We start from the raw sequence: 18,143 nt of genomic DNA, 5'->3' as shown, positions 1-18,143 counted from the left end.
GAGCTAAAATGTGAACTTTTATTTGAATTCCTTACAATTCACACGTCTGTTAAGAAGCCATAAGGATGCATACCCACCGTGGTGATGTACCGTGAGTGGAATTCAGGTGCTTCCTTGAGAAAGGTCAATCCAGGATGTGTGTCTACGATGTCCTGAAAGAGAAAGAAATATGATACTGCACGAGAAAATGAAGTAAACGTCTGGAGGACAGAATGGGAGTTTTTGGGCCAGGCTTGGTTATCACACAATCTAATTTTTACAGTTAACTTATCAGAACGTGAACCAATGGATAACTATACCTTCTAGGGACGGTGATGGTGAGAAGGAGGAATGTACTATTCCTGAATACTGTATGCAAGATGTCAGATAATCAAAAACACTCCTAAAGGATTACAGCAACACACACAATTAAATAACTAAAGCTACAACCAATAATGCAAGCACAACTATTTTAATATAGTCAGACATAGCTTTTATTACAATTTCTCACATAGAGCTTACATAATGGAAACATTGTAGTTCATTGGAACTATTACAAAAAATAGCCAAGATTGGCAAAATATTTTTGTGCTTTTTGAGCCACTTCAAAGAAAGTCCTTGGTTAACTCTGTTCAGCTTACTCGTTTTTGTGACCCTTGCATTGTTAACATTAACTCGAATACAGGAAACAACTCTGATTTTGGGCAGTTTGCTGTATTTAGGCCAGTATACACTCAGCTTAGGCTGTGACTCTACCAAATTTAGTTTTTTCTTCTGTTCTATTTCCTCTGACATTGCATGCATTTAGTTCAATATTTTCCTATAACTTAATCCATGTCCTCCAGTTCATGGTTCAATCCAAAATTATTAAACTTCAATAGAAAACACCAAATTAAGTAGTTTATACAGTTGTAATAAAAAATATTAAATCTCCATTGAAAATCAGGTTTATTGTCAAAATGTACAGATTGTTAGCTGTTCGCAATGAACAAATGAAACAAAAGCAATTCAAATAGCTCATCACAAACAGTGGTTTTGCCAAATTCAACTGACAATGCAACTTATAATGACTTCTACAGTCTCAAAATTATTCAACACTTTGAATAGAATTTCTCACAACAGCACACCATTTTGCAAAATAGGTGTTGTTTCAAGCACACCTAATGCAAATAATCAAGGGCTTCATTGGTTGCACCAGGTGTGCTTGAGCTGGAACACATAAAATACCTGAACTGGTTAGGGGTTTGTTGATTGTCAAGTTTGACTGCATGTTAAAATTATGGCTAAGTCAAAAAAATAGTCCACAAAGTTAAGAGAAGAGATCATCGCCCTTCCCAAACAAGGAACAGGATACAAAAAAAATTAGCGAAGTTACTGAATGTTCCTAGAGACACCGTTGGAAGCATTGTTTGCAAGTTCAAAGTTGAAGGAACAGTAGGTGCACTATCTAGATGGTGGCAGAAAAAGCTGCAACCAATTTTTTGAGAAGGCAGGTTGTGAAAAACCCTCAAGTGACTGCAAAATATCTGCAGCAAGACTTGGTGGCAACAGATTCTGAGGTTTCAGTGAGCACAGCAAGGCGAGTACTAAACAAAACTACAAGACATACACCACTACTGACCCAAAAGCACAAGAAAAGTCAGCTCCAATATGCTCTAAATCATTTAAATAAGCCACTGAAGTTTTGGGTTCTGTTTTGTGGAGCGATAAAAACAAACTGTTCACCCCAACGAATCAGGGTACGTCTGGAGAAAGAAGAATGAAGCATACGCTGAAAAGAACACTCTGCCTACAGTTAAGCATGGTGGTGGCTCGGTGATGCTCTGGAGCTGCTTTGCATCCTCTGGCACTGCAGCGTGTGGAAGGCAAGATAGATTCATTGAGGAAATCCTAGGAGAAAATATCATGACGCCTGTGAGGAAGCTGAAGCTTGGGGTCATTAAACCTCCCAATAAGACAATGATCCCAAACATACCTTAAATTCCACCAAGGCTTGGTTGCAGAAGAAGTCCTGGAAAATTCTACAGTGGCCATCACAGTTGCCTGATAGAAAATCTCTGATGGGGTTTGAAGAAGACGGTTGCAGCCCAAGAATATTAATAAACCAGAGGCCATTGCTCATGAGCTCAGGAACGCTCCGAGAAGCTGTTGTATGGCTATTCATCTTGTTTGTAGATCATAACAGCAAAAGGATGCTCTACTAACTACTAAAGATGATTGCCATTAACGGGTTGAATAATTCATTATTATAAGTTGCATTTTCAGTTGAATTTGAGGAACCTACTTAAAGCATGCGTTGTGTTGAGCTATTTCAATTGCTTTTGTTTGATTTGTTCATTGCAAACAGATGAAATTCTGTAAAGTTTGACAATAAACCTGATTTTCCATGAGTGTTGAATAATTGTGATTACAACTGTAGATTTCTAGCCAAAACGGCTATGACATTTTATACAGAAAATGTGGCAGCAGCTTTGATGGTTAATGGGTGTAGGCCAGTGGTTAGGGCAATGTGAAATCACAGGGTTGATCCTTTAAGCAAGCAATATAAAAAATAAAATGGATTGCGCTTACAGAAACAAATACCAAATACATTGTTCTCCAGTACATAGTGAAGAGAAATAAGAAGTGTCATACTGTATAAAAGTTGGGGTTCCTTACCTGGAGGAGGGGGATGAAATCCTCTTGTTCCAAGTAGTTGCAGCTTGGTTTAGCCAAGAGGTAAATGAATTTTGAAGCATCATCATGGCAAATTTGTAGTAACCTAAATCAGAAAATGTAGTCAATCATTAGTAAAGAGAATCAATGGGGTAACATCCCATTATACAGCGCTACAGAATCTGTTGGAGCTACATAAATAATAAAATTATAATAATAACATGACTTTTTAAAAATAGATTTTCAACAATCACTAAATCAATTAAATCAACATGCTCGCGTAAACACTAAAACAGGCTTCAAGTCTGAATATAGTTGATAATTAAACAGTTAATAAAACAGACATCCATTACAGCTGCATTATTTATGTATGGGTTTTAAATAATAATCACAGGGGCATTAAACTATTTGTTAAACCCAATTCCCTGCTAGAAAAACAAACATACAGACAAGAGTTTGGTAAAGGCAGTTATGCTGAGCAAGGCAACGCATCCCACAGACCATACAGGGCTTCTCTAGGGATGCCCTATTTTATCATTCAAAATGTATTGAAAGAGCAAGAGGTACAATGCATTACAAAGTATGAATATGAGCTATGGCATTTAGAACAATGTCATAAGTGATTATATATACCGTTGAAATTTGTATCTTGGTTTTTGTTTGTTTTGGAATGAGGAATGTTTGGGAGATCCTCTCTTTCTCAAGTCTAAAGCATTTTTGAGCATAAATCACATGTGAGTGCAGATAATACACACGTTAGGGTAAGTAAACAAAATAAAAGCAGACACCATTCCTCCAGGGGCTCCTAAAGAGAATGTTTTTATTCAGAGGAAAGTTTCTTGACAGTGATAGGGTTTTCTAGCGACTGGGCATTTTCAGGACTGATTTTGTTTTGCAAAACAGTTTCATTAGATATTCTGAGGGTTACTCCAACCACCATGACCAATTTAGGGATTTGAAATGGTCATTGTTAAAGAAGTATTTATGTGCAGTGTGTCTTAGTTGCACCCTCCACACTCTTGAGTTAGACAACCTGTAACTCTGTTCTGCCAATTCTGTGCATATTTTACATTTGTCATCAGCACACACAGCTTGTTGACGACAGATGTGATAATCTTCACCTGTGCAGGCAGAGCGCCTGCAAGGGGAAGGCAGCCTTCTCCTTCCACCCACTGTGTGCTCCCTTCCGCCTCCCTCCACCTCCCCACTCCCACGCATGTGCTCTGAGTAGGTGAAACAGTCCAATCACAGGTTTCTCAATGAGTAGCCTGTCATAGGACCATGTGAAACCCATGTGACTCCAGACGGAGGTATTCGTCTGACCCTGGATTACAGGTAACTAAGAAAAAAATGTTTTGCGAATTATTCTGCAAACAAATGAGGGGGGATGTTCATTCATAGCGCCCAAAAAGGTGTTTTACACCAAAAAGGTCCCCTCTGTGCAAAGGGTTGGAGTAACCATTTAAAATTAGAAAAGTATAGTATCTACCACTGAGCTACCATAGGGTTTTGTAAAGGTAGATGTATTATAGTAGTCTCAAAAATGTCCACAATAGCTGTGTGGGTGGAATGTATCTGCTCCTCAGAATGTATCTTACTAAAGGGTTATTACAAGCACCATCACCACTTCAGTGGGTATGGAGATTTCTCCTTCTGCTGCCAAGCTGTAACTCCACCTCCAGGAGCATCATGGGATATCATTAGCCATCACGGTGCGAGAGTCCAATTCAGTGCAAAATGTGCACAGTATGCCATTCATTGGTCAGCTGAAGCTGGGGCTCAGGTAACAGAGTAAACAGTTATTATCCGGTATGACCCATTAACAGGGAACTGGGCCAGGATACCCCTGCATCATAACCACAACATGGTTGGAGTAACCAATTAACAAAGGTATTTTGACATGTAGCCCTCACCACCCAGCCAGAGGGTAAAGTTGGTTGCAATAATCATAGTATGATTTTGGATATGTTTGAGCTGAAATTTCGAACAGAGGAAAATAGCACAGTTCCCGTAGATGTCCTTTGTACATCATGCATGTTCTAATATAGAGATTGTATGCCTGTCTTCTCATTTGGATCCATTAGTATAAAGTTCTAAACCTAGAATGAACACAGTAGAAACAAAAGAAATGTTCTATTGATTTCCTACTTTTAGAACTTTGCAACATTGCTGTATGAACATAACCTACACTGTATGTTTATCCTGAAAGATACACTTACAGTTTAAATTTTGATGAGGGCCATTATCACCTCTTTTTATTTGTGCCTATAATTCTCTGTAGCGAGTTGCAAACAAACAACAAAATGGACTATACTCACTTTCTCCACATTGCTATGAATGAATGCACAGATACAACGCCAGTCCTTTCTCCACCAGCTGCATTGAACATTGCAGCCTTCCAGTACAATGGGCAGCCACATACCTATTGAAGAGACACACGATTTGAATATGCGGATAGCTTGGTGCGCATCTTCAACATAAACTGCACCAAGGTGACAGGCTGAGACCACTGGGGAATGGGTATCACAGCATATGATTACTACCCAAAGTTTCATGGGCTAATGCAGACGTTCACTGTATGTTAGGCACCATGAGAGCCTCCGTTTTTGTCAAACCTCTTAAAAATAGCTTTTAAAAAAAAGGAAAGGGGACAAGGACAGCGCCCAAAAACACTATTCACCATAATTACACTTTGCTCCATTTTTTTTTTACCGCTCTTAATGTGATTTTTTTCAATGAACACCATATCAATATAGATAAAAAATCAATCAATAATAGATAAAAAAATTCACTACTATCAAAATACATTTTAACACATAAAATAAAAAGTTTTATATATAAGACATTAAAAGAACTACTTTTTCTATATGTTGAAAAATGGCAATAAAGGGAAACCCTCCTAAACGTCAGTCACATTCAGGCATACTTGTTGATATATAGATCCAAATAAAAATCTGCAGCAAACTTACCAGTATTATTTACAGGGATATCTGGACACAGCTTCCAAAACCGCATTGTGTCCAGCGAAAATGAAATAAAAAGCAAAATAAAGTCCAGGCACACTGCAACTCCGAAACAGCTTCACCAAGCCTTGGCATCTTACACACACACACACAGGACTTACTCAAAGACAAGATCTTGAAAAATGGGAAAAATAGCAAAAGGCAAAGCTACCTACTGTGGCATATCAGGCATTGTTCACGTGCCATCAAGACATATGTAGTCTCTACCTCAAACCCTTGCTTTTCAACCCCTTAAGGACCAAACTTCTGGAATAAAAGGGAATCATGACATGTCACACAGTGGCGTACACATGACCCATGGGGCCCCGGTGCGAAAATTGATCCGTGGGCCCCCCCCCCCTCGCGCTTACTCTGCGCGGGCCAGGGCAGCAACACATGGCGGCGGGCACCTGGTTGCAGGGGCTGCGACCGCGGTATGTACGCCAGTGCATGCAGATGCACACACACTTAAAGGACCACTACAGACACCCAGATCACATCAGCTCAATGAAGTGGTCTGGGTGTCAGGTCCCTCTAGTTTTAACCCTGCAGCTGAAAGCATAGCAGTTTCAGAGAAACTGTTATGTTTCACTGAGGGTTAATCCAGCCTCTAGTGGCTGTCTCACTGACAGCCGCTAGAGGCGCTTCCGCCATTTTAAGACACTGAACGTCCATAGGAAAGCATTGAGTAATGCTTTCCTATGGGCGGTTTGAATGCGTGCGCGGCTCTTGACGTGCATGCGCATTCGGAGCTGAAAGGCGGAGAGATCCCCAGCGCCATGGGAGTCCGGCGCTGGAGAAAGGTAAGTGCTGAAGACACACACACACTCTCACGAGCAAATGCATACACACTAGCTAACAGACACACACATTTACTGACAGAGACACACTCAGCGGCAGACATACATACACACTCACAAAACATACACTCTCACTGACAAACACACACTCACTAACAGACATCAAACAGACTCACTAACACACACACACACACACATCAAACAGACTCACTAACACACACACACACACACACACTCAGTAACAGACACACAGTAACACACTCACTGACACTCACTAGCAGACACACACACTCTAACACAAACACACACACTCACACTAACACACACACACTCACACAAACACTCACACACACACTAACACTCACACACACACTAACACACACACACACTAACACACACACACACACACACACACACTAACACTCACACACACTAACACACACACACACACTCACACACACTAACAAACACTCACACACTAACACTCACACACACTAACAAACACTCACACACACTAACACTCACACACACTAACACTCACACACACTAACACTCACACACACTAACACTCACACACACACTAACACTCACACACACACTAACACTCACACACACACTAACACTCACACACACTAACACTCACACACACTAACACTCACACACACTAACACTCACACACACTTACACATGTTTTTTTTTTAATTTAATCCCCCCAGCCTCCTTACCTTTTGGAGTGCTGAGGGGATTCCCTGGGGTCCAGTGGTGCTGCTGGGCTCCTGGGGGGCGGTCACCCGGCGGGCAGTCAGTCAGGCTGGCCGGTGCGCGAGGGAGCACTCTCCCCTGAGTGCTTCCTCTTCAGCTCCCTCGCGCGCCGCGTAATGATACCGGCGCCGGAAGATGACGTCATCTTCCGGCTTCGGTATCAGTGCGGTGCGCGAGGGAGCTGAAGAGGGAGCTGAAGAGGAAGCACTCAGGGGAGAGTGCTCCCTCGCGCACCGGCCAGCCTGACTGACTGCCCGCCGGGTGTAAGCAGGGCCAGCCTCGGGGGGCCCGGAGGTGGCCGGCTCCTGGGCCCTCCAGGAGAAGAGGCTGGCCCAGTGGCTACATACAGGGTCGCAGGGGCGGCCGGGCCCCCTGGTGGGCCGGGTCCGGTCGCAGCCGCGACCCCTGCGACCCTGGTATGTACGCCACTGATGTCACATATGTCATGTGTCCTTAAGGGGTTAAACTAGCATGATGGGAATCAGAGCAGCTTAATTTGCTGGGAACCAAGAGGCCATGGAGGAGCGTTTCAAAAGAATAAATATAAATGCATAGAACGTCGAAGTGACAGTTCCACTTTTACGCACCTCTGTACACAAACGTCCCTATCCTGATTACATTACTCGGCATAAGAAAAAAAGGTTCTCAGAAAGTGTTTATATAAAAGAGGATTGTTCATTCCCTTTTTCTTTTTAGTATAGTTAGATACATATCATTTCTACGTATTAAGAGAGTGTTGCTCATAATGAATTGAACATTATTTACTGTGCATGTCAAGGCTTGTTTTATATACAGCTATGCAGATGCACCTTTTTCCCTGGCTCCCGAATTACTCGAATTATTTCCTACGGATATCTGTATGGTCCCTAAATTCTACACATATAAACATGTATTATATTAGGCTGATAGGGAGTGTCATTTCAGATGCAGAGGCTTGCTGGCATTTTACCTTTGCGATCTTCGCCATCTCATAGATATCCGCCTTTTCTTCCTCCATGCTTGAAAAGACTCCCTCAATCTTACTGATCAAGTCCTCACTGGTGGAAACGGAGTTGGGGAGGCCTTTGGGGAAGTAGAAACGTGGAATGTTTATGGCTATGGGGGGTGCTACTATGACCTTGTTGATGGCAGGTGGAGGAGAAGCTGGACGAGGGGGAGTGATGACTGGAACAGGAGGCGGGGTACCAGGCTTTTTTTCTTGTTTGTTTTGAACCTGCAAAGATTTAGAGAGAATAAGGGCGATATATAATCATGTCATATTTCCAACATCTTCCAAGGTCCAATGACATTTACAATACATAAACTCTGAATGCAATATTCAAATGCAGTTACCAAAACACAATCCACAGACCAAATTGATAATTAATATGAAAAATAAAATTCCTGGTAGATTAAGAAGAAACATATAATCAGACATATATTACTAATCCAGGCAAGTCTGTTATCCAGGATAGATGATGTATGTTAACCGCACACCTGCCATCTAATTATTCAACATGTATTTTTCACCATATAAAGAGACTGTGCAAAATGTGGGGGCTATCTTTGTACACCCTGCATATTTAACTAAACACATTCTTCACACACCGAGCAATCAAGTATTGTGCATACGGATATACGACTTGTTATTTAAAGTTTGCTATATCTGTTCCTCTAGTAAATATGGCTTCCCTTCATACTCTCAATGAATGATCAGTTGTGCTAAATTAAATTGCGATCATTATACCTACACTGGTTGGTGGAACACCTCATAAAACTGGAATGTTGAGTTCAGCAGCAGAGAAGACTGTTGGTTCTTTCCAGGAATAAATGTACAAAATAAATGAATGAAAAAAATAATACAATAAATTTGAGAATGCCAGTTTATTGTACGCATAAACCATTTTAAATGTCAAATCATCTCCATATTATGGCCTTTAAAAAAATACATTAGAGCAGGGGTTCCCAATTAATTTTCCCTGTGGAACCCTTTGACATAGTGTATCAACACACTGTGTGTCAAGGTGTGTGTATCTGTGCTTGTATGTGCCAGTCTGTCTGCGTGTGTGTGTCTGACACACAGATATACATGCACACAAACTGGCACATACAAGCACAGATACACACACCTTGACACACAGTTTGTATGTGTATGTATGTATGTGTCTGTAGTGGAGAGCTGATTTCTCACAGCTTAACTCCACCAATATATCCAGAGGATGCCGGAACAAGTAGTAAATCCCAGAGAATATCCAGCACAGTCAGCAATACAATCCAATAATATCCCATCATCTTTCCCAATCACTGGACGACACAGTATCAGTAGTAGAACTAAAGTTTAATGGCAACATTCCTGCTTTTATGAGATTCTCCCATGCAAGGGAGGGATTCACATCAATTACACCAATCATATCGACGTTACCGCCCACACATCTCCTCCCCTTAGCTTAACAGATAATACAATATACTGTACATATATTTCCCCACTTTCCAGATGTACCCCACATATGTGTGATATACCTATGGTACCCCCTGGTAGCCCTGATCTGGGTGAGAAACATATCCAAAAATCACCCAGATCAGACCAGGGGTTCGGGAGTTATAGGAAGGTAAAGTTTTGACCGACCGCATGGGTAAAGATGCCGAAATTAGTTCCATGAAATCTGGCCCTGCGGTCGGTCTCTATTCGTGCCCCAAAACTCCTGAAAGGCTATGCCACACATAATGGAGTCGGTAGCCGGATGAATCCCCTAGTTTGTGGGATTCATCCTACCGAATGACGGGCAGTTTGTGAGTTCCTTTTGGTAGTTTCTGCCGTCCTGGAGGTCTTAGCGGTGTTCGGCTAGTCGAGTGTACGTTTTGAGTTCCAGACACTCGACGACCAAACACCGCTGTTCACGTGTTCAGCTGCCGAAATGGTGGCCACCCAGGGGATACAGCAGCGAGTTCGTATGAACAAAGGGAATAAGAGAAGCGATCAGGGAGGTAAATTACATGAATAAATGTACATCAGGGTGGTCCGGTTGTTCGGTACTTTGTTCGTATACCGAACAAAGTATGTCCATAGACGGTGCAATGCAAATCTGTGTAATCCAGGCATGAAAAACCTCTGCAGTGCCAACAAATAAAACAAGAGATGGGACAGCCAAAAAGAGGTTCCGCTACAGTGTCTGTGTGTCAAAGTGTGTGTATCTGTGTTTGTATGTGCCAGTGTGTATGAATCTGACACACAGATAAACACACACTGACACAGATATACACACCTTGACACACAGTGTTTATATGTGTGTGTGTGTGTGTGTGTATCTGTGTTTGCATGTGCCGGTTTGTGCCAAGGTGTGTATATCTGTGCTTGCATGCGCCAGTGTGTGTATCTCTGTGTCAGTGTGTATCTCTGTGTGTGTGTGTATATGTATCTGACACACAGATACACACACACACACACACACACGGGCACACAGATACACATTGACACACAGATACACACACTCAGATACACAGACACACACATCTTGACTCACAAATACACACACACACTCAGATACACACAGTGACATATACACACACTTGCACCCACAGATACACACTGGCACACACACACACACATTGATACACACTGGCACATACACACACACTTAGATACACACAGTGACACATACACAAACCTTGACACACAGACACACTCAGACACACACTCTTTGACAGACACACATACACTCTCACTGAAAAACACACATACAAACACATACACTCTCACTGACAAACACATACACTCTCACACACTCACTGACAAACACACATATACTCTTTGACAGACACACAAACACATAGAAACTCCCTAACAGACACACGTACAATTTTATTTTATTATTTACGTTTTACTCCACCGAGCCCTCCTACCTTTAGGAGTGCTGGCTTGGAGTCCCTGGGGTCCAGTGGAGCAGAGTGCCGGGCGGCGAGGAAGCAGTGATCTCCCTGCTCAGCTCCCTTGCGCGCCTCTTAGTGATGCCGGTGCGACAACATAGTCCGGCTCCGGCATCACTGCTGTGCGCGCTAGGGAGCTGAGCAGGGAGATCACGGCTCACTGCTCCCTCGCCGCCCGCAGCCATTTTATTTTTTTAACTTTTGGCGGAACCCCAATTGTTAACAAATTAGAAACTTTTTTAATACAAATTATTTTACTAGTGTTAAAATATATTTTAAATCAGTAGGTATGCACACTGGTTTTATCACGTGTTATGTGAACTTAGCTGATTAGGAATGCTAATATATGCCTTTTTTTTTTTTTTTTTTTTTTTTTTTTTAAACAACTAATGCAACACACTTGGTGCATGTGAGTTCTCTTAATTTGGTTTATTAGGTCAGTTAGACATACATGGGTCATTAATACCAGGTGAACAAGTTCCACTAAACACTGGTTGAAACAAACTGATTGCAAAGCTTCTACTAAGATCATTTTTTGAAGTCACTATGTATTCAAGCTGCAGGCACTATCTGATGAATATTTTGGAAAGCAAGGTTTTCATCCCGCTATCTAAATCTGGACTTTTGGTCTGTAAATAAACCAACCTCCATGATGTTCTTTGCTCAGGCCAAAATCTGACAGTGGCTAAATTAAATCCAATGGGGGAAGGGATTGGCATGGACTGTTATTTTAAAACTACTTCATATGATATCCAGTTACATCTAATACCACCTCTCCTGAAAGTCAACTGCATGCATCCACAACTCAATGTATTAAATCTAAGGTGACCGCTAGATCACCCTCTCTCTCTCTCATTTTATCCACCCTCTTCCAAAGGAAGAAGCTAACTTATTGGATACCCATCACATTTTATATGGAAATAAATTACTACCAAACTGTTAGAGCAGGCCTGCTGGCAGTCTTCCAGTTGCATCATTAACACTTTTTTGGGGTTCATTTTGAAGAAAGTCCACTGGAAACTTAAGGAACAAGTCTGGGCCTGATCTGTAACTTGGCACAAAGTTACTGTGATAGTTATGCATTTGCAAGAAAGCTTGACAGTGTCCACTGGTCACTATTTATAGACTCCAAGGCATCTGTGTGCACATTCTTTGTAGACATGGCATGCAGAGCTCCTCACCAGCTGTGAGCTTTGCCCACTGCATACTATACTCCAGATACTCTGCCAACTTCAGTTAAAGGCAAATAGTCACTAATACAATATATACAATATATGGCTTTTTAATTTGTTAATCAAGTTCACCCAACAATGAAGATTTTAGAAGAATTCCATTTGGCCCGGGTACTTTAAATTTAGAGTCTCACAGATTAATTACATTACTTCACTCTTTCAATATGGTACAACTCATCAAGCTGTGGGTGTATAAAATAGCTTACCCAAAGAAATTGGACAGAACAGCTTTGCCTCTCAAGCATGTCATGGACCCCGATTAGCATTCATAAATATATTATGACGTATGGGTAATCTATGAGTAATCTATCCTTTTGATGCATCTACTTTTGGAGCAAATTGTCACATTAAAGCCGTCACATTACATTGCTGCATTGTCCTTTAATTTATGTGAAATAATCTCCAGGTTACTTTCTTCTGCTATTGTTGCCATTAAAGTATTCAAAGTTTTTGCATGTAAAAAAACAACCCATTAAGCTGTAGTTTCACATACTTGTTCACCTGTTTCCTCAGAAAATGTTTCCACAGGCCTACTTAAGAATATGGTTTTCAGCTCTGTTACAAATCTTGGGTTATTCCCTAAAGGGAAAACTTCTAACAGAGATACCTTTATCATTCATTTGTAATGTTAAAAAAAGAATGATAAAAGTTATTTGTGCTTACTGAATGTAAACAAAGATAATGTATTGGTCTCGGGAATTAATTTTACTGTTCCGTTCTTTGACAAAAGACTACGATGACCAGTACTGGTAACATGATGGACACTACCCTAACAGCGGTAAGAAATATAGCAAGCTTCTCAGAAATGTTTTAAAAAGGTGTAGCTATTAAATTAATAAGGGAAAGAAGAAAAAAAAGAAATCACACCATAGTGTCCGCTTTCCACCTCCATGGTTGCTTCTCCATAGCTCACGATCCGTTGCTTCTTGGTGGCTGTGAAGATGTCATACGGTCAAAGGGAAGTCAGCAGTCTAAAAATGTCAGAACCGAAGTGCAGGAAAGATGCGCCTGTGCAAGCTTTTCCTAGAGGTGGGTGTAGCACTGTCTTCCTCTAAAATGTTGCACTTTAAAACATATTTTATATTTTAATTCACGCTTGGTCGGTATTATCCACCTGATAGTTCAAAATCAATATCATTAATGTCCAATATTATGTAAGAAGCATTTAACGTATTGCAATGACAGTCAGCTCTTCCTCAGATCTTAAATATGGTAAATCCAATTTGCATTCTTCTGAATTTTAAAATTAATATATGAGTTTGGTGCAGTATGAGAACAAATATTAATTTTTCAGTAGTAGATTTTAGCCCAGTAACACAAAGTATTTTACAAAGCTTTGCAAAGTAATGATTATACCTATTCTGCTCATAGATTTCCTATTGAAAGTATGTTTTACTGTGTTGAAAATGTAACTTATTGCATGTACTAGACTAGTGGTGTCTTGTCATTAAAGAAGGTCATCCATCACTGGTAAAATGTATCCAATGTCAAGGAAGCAGGCTGTGCTAGCACAAAAGATGACATCATCGATGCATCCATTACCTCCTTCTTATTCAACATTTGCAGCAAATGCTTCATTTTATTAGACATTTTTCCTTTAAAGGGACATTGTAAGCACTGTAACTGCTTCATCTTATTGGCTATGATGTCTGTTCCGTGACTCCATCCCTCCCCCCAGCATTAAAAAGTTTGTAATGTTTTAATGCTTTACAAGAATTCTCAGCAGCTTGTCCTCCTTGTGCTGACTGTATAAGCCTCACAGTGCACATTCAGGTATGATATGGCTTCAAGGAAGTGTGAAATCTCTGCCTTAGCCACACCTCCAGTGGGGGCAGGGCTATGAGAAACCACGGACCCTCATTCAATGTTAAACTCCTCGAAAATGGTTTAACACCGAATGGAGGGACAGCACCAATGGACTTCAGACACTGTAACCAATTCAAAGAGATGAAATGGTCATACTGCCTACAGTGTCCGTTTTAGCATTCACTTTTGAAACTTTGTAGCAATATATTTTCCTTTATCCTTCTAGCTCCTCCCAATACTGTGCCATAAACTCCTCCTATCTCTGTTTTATTGATCACATTTTATAACTGTGCCCATCTCTGCTCTAATTATGGAATCTTATAATGCCTCTTATCACAGTTTTAATATTCATGCTTTATAGCTCCTCTCGACCGTACTTAACCAGGAATTACAATTTCTCCCATCAGTGCTCTAATAATTTAGCTTTAACCTGCTTTATCTGGTGTAATATCATTGTGCCTTTACCTAAACCAATCAATACTTTAAAATGCAGAATTACACATTTTAACATCTCCCACCACTGCATTGATTACACTACCGCAATTCTAAATTATCCCCAAACTGCTGTATATTATCTCCCACACAATACAATTGTATTACTTATCCCATAGCTAATTTAATCAGTGCAGAGAGTTATAAATCCCTCTGGAGCCAATATAGGCATCCCATGTTAATACGTTTCTTTTTAAGTCTACTAATCATCTTATAAATCCACTCTGTCGCTCGTGTAAGAATTATGCTTCACAGCACCTCTTAGAAGTGCTACCATCTATTATAGCTCCTCCCACAATTATGTTCACTACCCTGCAGATTATTTTAACCAATGCCATAACTGCTCTATTAAAAACACTTAACCATCCCAGATATAACTCCAACCACCCATAATTAATGTTACACTCATTCAATCAGAACCCTCCAACATATTATCTAATATTAACTTACTTTGATCCTCCCCTAGTTCATTCTAGGTGCAACGCAACCACTCCCACTAATTTATGACAAAGTCAATCAGATGCAAGGAGAAATAAAACATTCAAATATTATGCAAATTTGTATGTTTGACAACTTTCTTTATTATTCTAAACTTATATCAAACAATGAATTAAAAAAAAAAAACAAGCACACTATGACGACTGTTAACAAATATTATGCAAACCCTACCTTCCCTATTGCCCATAGAAAGTAAGTTCCAAACCTGAGCTTGTTGAAAAGACTTGATCCTCTTTTTAAACCGTGAGGGGAGCACAAAGTCACAGCCTCTGGCCAGAAATGCCAGTTCCCCCCTTAAATCAGGATCCCTCCTCAGCGATGCCTCCTTTATCATCATCTTGAGGTACCAGATTTCTCCAGGGTAGCCTCTTAATTCCTAAACGAGTCCTTAGCAAGGAGGAAGTGTTAAAAAGGTAAAATATTTTAAGGCACTGTCCCCTACTTAAACTCCTTTTGGAAAGAAGGCTGGGTGGGTCGGATATAAGGACGACAAAGTGCTAGAAAGCCCCAGCATCGTACAACAAAGACCTCCACTTGCTGTGTCCCAATCACACCAAAACTATCAATAACAGAAGAGCCTTTCACTGAAGTCCCCCTGCAGCAATCTGCTAGGAAACATGACCTCGAACTAGTGCTGCTGTGTGACAGACAGCCAGTGCTGGCCTGGGCTGCTGGGGGGGAGAGCACTGGGGAGGGATTCTGGGAAAGGAAGCACCTACAAGCTGCCGGCTGCTTCTAAACTTAGACGCTTTGGAGCAAATACATTCAGTATAAAGATTCTTCCCTGCCTGTGTTTACTTAATAAGCCTCAATGTTTTGAAAGGTCATACTCACAAAAAAGCAAATTCAACTAAGAGACACGTGAGCTAAAGTATCCAACCCAATCGAGAGAGGAAAAAACAACAACAACAACAAAAGTGCCACAATTTGTAACAGTGTATAATGAGAAGTTATATTACAACACTTGCAACCAGGCGGAGAATATACATTTATTTTATTTTTTCATGATCGTAATGGTGAACTGCTCAGCAGTTATACCGTCCTTAAGTATCAGTTCTCAAATAATGATGCTCATCCTTCAAATGCTCAAAGGAAGTATTGAACAAGTCTTTATGTATAATTAAGGAGGCGAACATATGCTTTAGAAGCCCGAGTAACGTAATGTAAAGAGTTAAAACTGGATAGACCGTGAAACACTGTATCAAGCCTACATTTTGTACAGGAAGCATTCATGTGAGGTACGTACTACCTCTAAAGCCAGAGCGTTCAAATACACTGACAGTGGAGCAGGGCAATAAAATCATTTAAGAGATAGCTTACATGATGGGTCACACCACTTCAAACACAAGTTAAAGTACTGCTTGACCACTGCTCCTCTCTTTGTGCTCTATGGATTTCCTTTCAAAAATGACAGACAGCCTTGTGTCAAAAGGGCCCGGGATACAGTGATAATGCATGTCTAATGGAAAGAAAGGGGAATTCAGTGCTGACTTGTTAAAGAATCCTGGAGTCCTAAATATAGGATGCACCTGTCACTATGCCAGTCTTGTCCTTGCTGGGGCTTTGAAGAAGTTTCCGTTTTCCATTAATGAAATCCTGAGCTCCACTGTCAGACCTATCGCATATGGAGATGGGAGGTGGGTTTGAGGTGTCCCCGAGTTCTCATAGGAACACATCCAGGGCTCTTAGTTGTGAGGACATGAATCCTCGGTTCAGAGTTCCCTTGTATCGCAGGAGTAGAATGGAAGGTCACATAAGTAGGTAATGTGCAAGTAAATATAGATGGTCATGTTTGCATATTTAGGGTTATAGTTCTGCAAGGTATGGAAATACACAGGGGCTCTCTAGGTATTCTCCAGACTCTAAACATTAAGGGAGACACAAGCCTGCCTTTTTTTTGGCTAGCATTAAACACCCAGCATTAGGTCAGAGCTCTTTTTTGCATGATGTCTTCTTTTACCTCCATGTTGCGTACCAGTCTTACCTACTAACAGCTGTAGTCCCAGCTCCTTAACTTGGTTACCATTCAGTTGTTGGTGAGTAAAGTGAACCACGAGAAGGTTTTGAATGAAATGCCATCAGTCAAAAATGTAAAAGCACATTTGCGTTTAGTTCACAAACCGCTGTATGTGTGTTCTTTTTAAATCTTATTATGCTTCCAATTATTAATGCATTACCAGGTTACATAAATATTTGGTTATTACTGCATGCCTTCCAAGGAAAGGGTTTTAATGTCTAGCGATGGCATAGACCGTCATGGTTTAAAAGAACCAGCACAACTAAATCTCTGCTGGTACCAGGGAGTCCCAGGTATGATTCGATACAAGTGCCCTCCTCTGTCAGAGGAGTACTATGAGCTGTGTGCAGCACTCAGAGTAAGCACCGCACATAGCCATTTAAATCCAGTGAATAGACATTGTCAGGGTCTCCCTGCATACCTCCGCACAGCTGTTCAGCACAGGGACAATGTGCCAGAGCGGCAGCATTAGAGTAAGATCTTCTGAAGCAGCAATCACCCAGTAGAGAGCATTTAAACAGCACTGCACTGTGAATGAAGGGGATTCCCTCTGATGTCCGTAGAGGGAATCCCTCTGAGGTAGGAGTTGGATTTGGGGCAAAGATATACATAATGGTCATTATTCTACACAAGAACAGCAGCAGAATACAAATATATACTATTATACTAGTGGGACACATGTGGTCTGTGAAATTCCACATATTCCAAAATAAGCGTAAAAAGTAAAAAAAAAATTAAATACAACCAGCTGATTCGACCAAGGTTGGTCATAAAATGGCTAAATGAAAAGTGGCAATACGTGCTTAGTTAAATAGCCAGGGGGATGTACTTAATACAAATATATACTTTTTAGGAGCAGTTTTGGATTCTGTGACTATAATCATTTACTTCAGGCTTTTTGCAGTAAAAACGGTCTATTGAGAGAAAATGCAGTGTTTACATTACAGTCTAGGGATACCTTCACTGTCCACTCCTCAAATAGCTGCTAGAGGTGCTT

General features: G+C 40.8%; 1 protein-coding gene and 1 long non-coding RNA gene across 5 annotated transcripts in view; both read right to left on the bottom strand.

Moving 5' to 3' along the window:
- The window catches only part of PPP2R3A (protein phosphatase 2 regulatory subunit B''alpha), a 191,941-nt gene that overhangs the window by 12,385 nt on the left and 161,413 nt on the right, over positions 1 to 18,143 (bottom strand). For 3 of the 4 annotated variants that reach the window (XM_063442241.1, XM_063442239.1, XM_063442240.1), the window contains 4 exons: positions 8,148 to 8,411; positions 4,953 to 5,056; positions 2,638 to 2,740; positions 78 to 152 (listed from right to left, as the gene is read on the bottom strand). In XM_063442241.1, coding sequence (XP_063298311.1) covers positions 78 to 152; positions 2,638 to 2,740; positions 4,953 to 5,056; positions 8,148 to 8,411 — 546 coding nt within the window. Of the gene's footprint in view, positions 1 to 77; positions 153 to 2,637; positions 2,741 to 4,952; positions 5,057 to 8,147; positions 8,412 to 15,334; positions 15,770 to 18,143 lie in introns of those variants that run through there. The other variant, XM_063442242.1, reaches the window with a different exon arrangement.
- LOC134586612 (uncharacterized) overlaps positions 1 to 18,143 on the bottom strand; it is an 880,984-nt gene that overhangs the window by 757,867 nt on the left and 104,974 nt on the right. The window lies entirely within an intron of this gene.

This window comes from Pelobates fuscus, chromosome 2, assembly GCF_036172605.1.
Source record: "Pelobates fuscus isolate aPelFus1 chromosome 2, aPelFus1.pri, whole genome shotgun sequence".
Lineage (NCBI taxonomy): Eukaryota > Metazoa > Chordata > Amphibia > Anura > Pelobatidae > Pelobates > Pelobates fuscus.
The sequence above is the reverse complement of the archived record's forward strand: the minus strand, read 5'-3'. Positions and strand labels throughout refer to the sequence as shown.